The 5,593-nt window shown below is 44.7% G+C and overlaps 1 protein-coding gene across 2 annotated transcripts; it reads right to left on the bottom strand.

The window, feature by feature from the left end:
* Positions 1–1,369: 1,369 nt before the first annotated feature.
* On the bottom strand, positions 1,370–2,445 carry LOC147965353 (uncharacterized). 2 transcript variants are annotated; one of them, XM_087526770.1, is made up of 2 exons: positions 2,089–2,445; positions 1,370–1,963 (listed from the first exon to the last, which is right to left on the bottom strand). In XM_087526770.1, the coding sequence occupies exons 1-2, from the start codon at positions 2,443–2,445 to the stop codon at positions 1,370–1,372; spliced, it is 951 nt and encodes a 316-aa protein (XP_087382896.1). The 2 variants fall into 2 exon arrangements, with proteins under 2 accessions (XP_087382896.1, XP_087382897.1); XM_087526771.1 differs by having other exon boundaries at positions 1,370–1,933.
* Positions 2,446–5,593: the final 3,148 nt, after the last annotated feature.

Genomic DNA, 5,593 nt, shown 5'->3' with positions numbered 1-5,593 from the left:
ACCGGATTGGCTAACCACTCTGGATGAAAAACTTCGACAATAAACCCAGCAGCCAACAGACAGGCTACCTCTTCACCTATAGCCTTGCGTCTCTCCTCATTGAAACGGCGGAGGAACTGCCAGACCGGTTTGAACTTAGGATCAATGTTGAGTGTGTGCTCAGCGAGTTCCCTCGGTACACCTGGCATGTCAGAAGGTTTCCATGCGAAGATGTACCGACTCTCATGGATGAACTCGATGAGCGCACTTTCCTATTTGGGATCCAGGTTAGCGCTGATGCTGAACTGTTTGGATGAATCGCCAGGAATAAAGTCAACCATCTTAGTGTCCGTAGCCGATTTGAACTTCAACAATGGATCATGCTCCGTAGTTGGCTTTTTTAAAGAGGTCATGTCTGCCGGATCAACTTGCTCCTTATAGAATTTTAACTCCTCCGTGGCACAAACCGACTTAGCATAAGCCGCATCGCCTTCTTCACACTCCAAAGCAATCTTTCTACTTCCATGTAGTGTGATAGTCCCTTTATGACCTGGCATTTTAAGCTGTAGATAAACATAACATGGCCTTGCCATAAACTTAGCATAAACCGGCCGCCCAAACAAGGCGTGGTACGGACTTTTGATCTTTACCACCTCAAATGTCAATGTTTCTGACCTTGAATCGTAGTCATCTCCAAAAGCTACATCCAAAGCTATCTTACCAACAGGATATGCAGACTTACCAGGCACCTCACCATGAAAGACCGTATTTGACGGTTTAAGATCCTTATCTGTCAACCCCATACGGCGGAATGTATCATAATACAAAATATTAATACTACTTCCCCCATCCATGAGCACTTTAGGGTGTGTTTGGTAGCTGTTCCCACCCTAGCATAGTTGTTCCCATTTGAGACATGCTTAGTCTAGACATGCTCAGTACATGCAACTGCAGTTGTTTGGTAGCAATGTATGTACTGATGCATGCTGAGCTGAGACTGTGTTTGGTAGGCTGCATCAGACGAGACATGTTGCACAGAGACTGTGTTTGGTAGCCTGTATCTGAGGTATGTTGCATGAATGATTTTTTTGCCGCCAAGACAAATATTGAAACAACATTTCGACAACCATGGAACAATTAGAGCAATAAAATGTTACCATGCCAACATAATTTGAACAATGATAATATAAATAAAATAATCAACAATTAACATAACACATGATAACCTTGATTTGAAGCAGTGCATCACTAGATTCATATTACATCAGAATAATAACCATAATTCATACCAGTGCATCACTAGATTCATATTACATAGTCTCATTTGAAGTCCACCTTATAATAGGCATTACAGAAGGGATAGTCTCATCAAGCACCAACTAACAACAACTCAAAGAAGACCGGGATTGGCTTTCAAGATTGGCTTGAACGATGATTTTCGAACTTCATCATCCATCTTCACAAAGTTAAGGCCTTTTGCCTTATGTTCTGTGAGATAATCTAAAACAGCCAAGCGCTCATCTTGATCAAACACAAGAAGGTCCATGACAGCCTTGTACAAGTCAGGGTGTGTTTCAGCATGGCAAGTGTTGTTGATAGCACTTGCAATCTCACGCATAGCATCAGTCATGTTGCTACACTGGATTGAGTCCTCCTCTGTCAAGCCAGATGCCCTCTTTCTCTTCTTATTTGAAGTAGGAGAAGGGTCCTGAGTGGCACTAGCAGTAGGAAGTACAAAGTTAGATCCAGGAAGATGTTGCAATACCTCATCTGTTGTTCCTCCCCCCTCCATGACATTCGGTTTATCCTTGTCTTCCACAACAATAGGCGTTCCTAGGGGCACACCGGGGCCCATTGCATATTTCCCAGTGGCATGCTTATTAGCAAAGCAAAGTTCCATATAGTCGTAGTTCTCGAGTGGAGAATTGAGCAATTCAGCATCTGCTGGATGATCCTGCAACACCATTTGAACAAAAATAATTAACTGAGACATCATTTCAGCTATGAAACATCATTATTTTTGGCAAAACTATATCATTTTAACACTCTTTGAGCACTAAGATAACTCATTTCAGCATTCAAAAAAGGCTGGTACATGGACATGCATACCTGAGTGTGGCCCAAATAGTGTTGTTCTTCTAGCACTACCATCTTCTTGTCATCATCCCAAAGTGCCCCACTTAAAGCCTTCAAATAGACAAGCCTTGTCCACCTATTCCTCCACTTGTGAATATGATTGTGCACTTGCGTAATAGACACGTCATAACCAACGAAAGAAGATATACGCTTTGCAACTCTCAATTTTTCAACCTCTTTGAATCCTTTGTCAGTCTTGGCACCTCTTGCCGCCACCTCTGAAAGGCCTTTCAACATCAACGCCAACATAGGAGGAGTCCAATTCATGACCTTGGGGGCCTTCTTGGGAAGAGCACCAACACTTGAAACCTCCTGCACCTCATCATCCATCTACAACATAGACAATCCAGAAGTTAATATTTCAGCTCAAAAACATGAAGTCCAGCACACAAAAACACGTTTCAGCACATAAAAAGCATATTTCAGAAGCTTACAATCATATTTCAGCTCATAAAAATGAATTCCAGCACACAAAAACACATTTCAGCACATAAATAAGCATACTTCAGCCCATCAAAATCATGTTTCAGCACATAAACAGTACATCAATAGTTTTACAACACCAAGACACATGATACATCAAATGTTTGCTAGCCCTCTATTCGCCCACATATGATTTGCAAATTCATCTCTCTTATGAGCCCAAGAAATATTGTCATGGACAATATCATTATGATCTTCATCATTGGGTTCCAGATCCCATGTCTCCTCAGGTGGGAAATACTCATCCTCACCATATTGAAGTACCCAATTGTGAAGAATTGCACAAGCTAGCACTACTTTTACTTGGGTCTTGTAACCATGGAACGGCTTATTGTAGACAAACTTCCAACGGTTTTTGTATGCGGCAAAACCCCTTTCAACCGTTGTCCTCAAAGAAGAGTGTCTTAAGTTGAACAACTCTTTAGCATTTTGAGGATGGTTCCCTCGTCCATACTCTTTCAAGTGGTACCTCGTGCCACGATATGGTGGAAGAAAACCCGGCCTCACAGCATACCCCGCATCAACAAGGAAGAATTTTCCTATGAAATAGCAACTATTAGCTATGGGTAGAAATATTAATATATTTAGGTAGTAGGCCCTAATTTATTACCTGTAGGAACTTTCAACCCATCTTCCCTCTCCAATGCATTTGCAAGTATAAGGGCATCATGAGCTGATCCCTCCCAACCCGCAAGTACATAGGTAAACTTTAGATCAAAGTCTACCGCAGCCATGAAATTTTGGGTAGTCCCCACCTTTCTACCCCTAAAGGCAGCTGAGATACTTTTTGGGACTCTAGCAAGTACATGAGTCCCATCAATTGCTCCAACACAATCCTAATTAAAAAAGGCAAATGATTGTTATTCATAAGTCACATTGATTGTTTGTATTTGTTTGCAAAAATAATTACCTTGAAATATGGATTGAAGCGAGTGCTTTCTTGTATTTTATGATGACAATGTTTGGAGGGAGGCCGAATCATCTCATCTCTCAACTCCCCAATAGCATAAAGCATTGCCTTAAAATACCTACTAATGACTTCGGTAGATCTTCTAAAGATCGGTTGAAGTGTCCTATACCTTTGGTTATGGCCAACTACTAGAAGAAACATGGCTACGTGTTCCTCGATAGAAGTATGGATGCTATCCAACAACAGATTTCTCTCTCTAAATATAGCACACAAACGGAAAAAAGGAGCTTTTCTCATTCTTAATTGATTTGAACAATTTATGTCACTAGAGTGATAAATATATCTCAAATTGGACTCTCTAGATATGGCACGATCGACCATGCTGCCCACGGTTATCCTCGTGGTTTGTTGCCTAGCTCTTCTAAACATGATCATCTTGTATGCATACAATCCAGCCACTAGACCGGCTCCTCTCACAATTAATTGCCTTCGTTTTCTTGCCAATTCATCCATCTATCACAATACAAACAAATTGATACTTAGCACAACAGATTTTTTTCCAATTCATCCAGCATGACAAGCAATGAACAAACTAAAATATGAGCATAATAGGTACAACAATCATAAGTTATACATCTACTATAATCATTTTGACCACTTATACATGATAATCATAAGGGAACAGAGGAGCAGTTTCTGGTCAGTAGCAGCGACTACAACCTGTGAGCCCAAGGTAGGAAGGAAGGGGTGAGGAGGGCAGAGGGGAACGAGGCAGGAAGGAAGGGGTGAGGAAGCTACCTCTCTGGCGGCGACGGTTGGCTAGGCCTGGCAGCGGCGAGATCCACGTGCGGCGGCCGCAATTTCAAGACCAGGGCGGTGGTGAGGTAGACCGGCGCGGTGGCGAGGTAGACCAGCGCGGTGGCGAGGTAGACCGGGGCGGCGGTTACGGCGGCGAGGTGGAAGAACAGGGGGCCGGCGGGGATGAAGATCAGGCGCCAGTCGCCATGGTTCGCGGCCTCGCGGGAGAGAGATGCCAGATGGGGGCGAGGGGTGGTGGCTAGGTCAGCGAGAGGGGTGGGGCGAGCGTAGTGGGTCGGGAGGAGAATTTTGCTAGGGTCCAACAGAGCCACGCTGAGCCCAGCTCGCATGTATGTGGGTGCTCCAGCGAGCATAGCTCGGGGCCTTTTTTGCATCAGACGGGCTATGCCCAGAAGAGCCTATACACCCTGCCAAACACGTGAAAGTGGGTTGGGTAGAGAACTTTTAGTCTCATACACCCTCCGCGCAGGCTACCAAACACACCCTTAGTGAACTTGTATCCCCCAACTTGAGGGGCTACCACCAGGGCCAAGTGACCTGGATTATCAACCCGGGGAGGGGGGTGATCATCTCTACTCCACAAGATAGGTTGCTCAGACCCGCGAAAATACTGAGGTACTGCCAGTTCAACAGAATTTACTGCCCTTTTGTGAAGCTTCTGATCACGTTTGCACAAACTAGTAGTGAAGACATGATATTGCCCGCTGTTCAGCTGCTTGGGTTGCTCTGATAACCCGACTGCTGCTGCTGACTCCCCTGATGGTTGTAACCTCCCTGGTTGCCTTGGTGCCCTTGATTGATGTGTCTGGTTTGGTTGCCTGGAAACCCTGAACCAGAACCACCACCTCCTTAACCTGGCCCGTGGAAACCTCCTCCTGAACCGCCGGGCGGGCCGTTGTCATATTGGAACATATTGGAATTCTTGAAATCTCGCATGATATAACAGTCTTTCCAAAGATGTGATGCCGGCTTCTCCTTGATCCATGCTTTGGACAGGGTTGATTTAACAAGCGCTCCAAATTGTTGCCTGAACCTCCACCCCTCTGGGGCTGCTTGCCTTTACGGCGCTGGCCATTCTCCTGCGCGTTGGTATTTGCAACAAAGTCCAAGCTACTGTCGGCCTTGCACTTACCACCGTTTCCATGACCTACCGGATTATGTTGTTGACCTTTGGCATTGCCGCTCTTCTTACCTTTCTCCGGTTTGTCCTCCTCTGAATCCGGATCCTTGGTATTATCTGAATCGGCATATTTAACCAAAGCAGCC

The sequence above is a fragment of the Triticum urartu genome, chromosome 6A (genome assembly GCF_056163025.1).
Source record: "Triticum urartu cultivar PI428250 chromosome 6A, HENAU_Tu73, whole genome shotgun sequence".
NCBI lineage: Eukaryota > Viridiplantae > Streptophyta > Magnoliopsida > Poales > Poaceae > Triticum > Triticum urartu.
The sequence above is the reverse complement of the archived record's forward strand: the minus strand, read 5'-3'. Positions and strand labels throughout refer to the sequence as shown.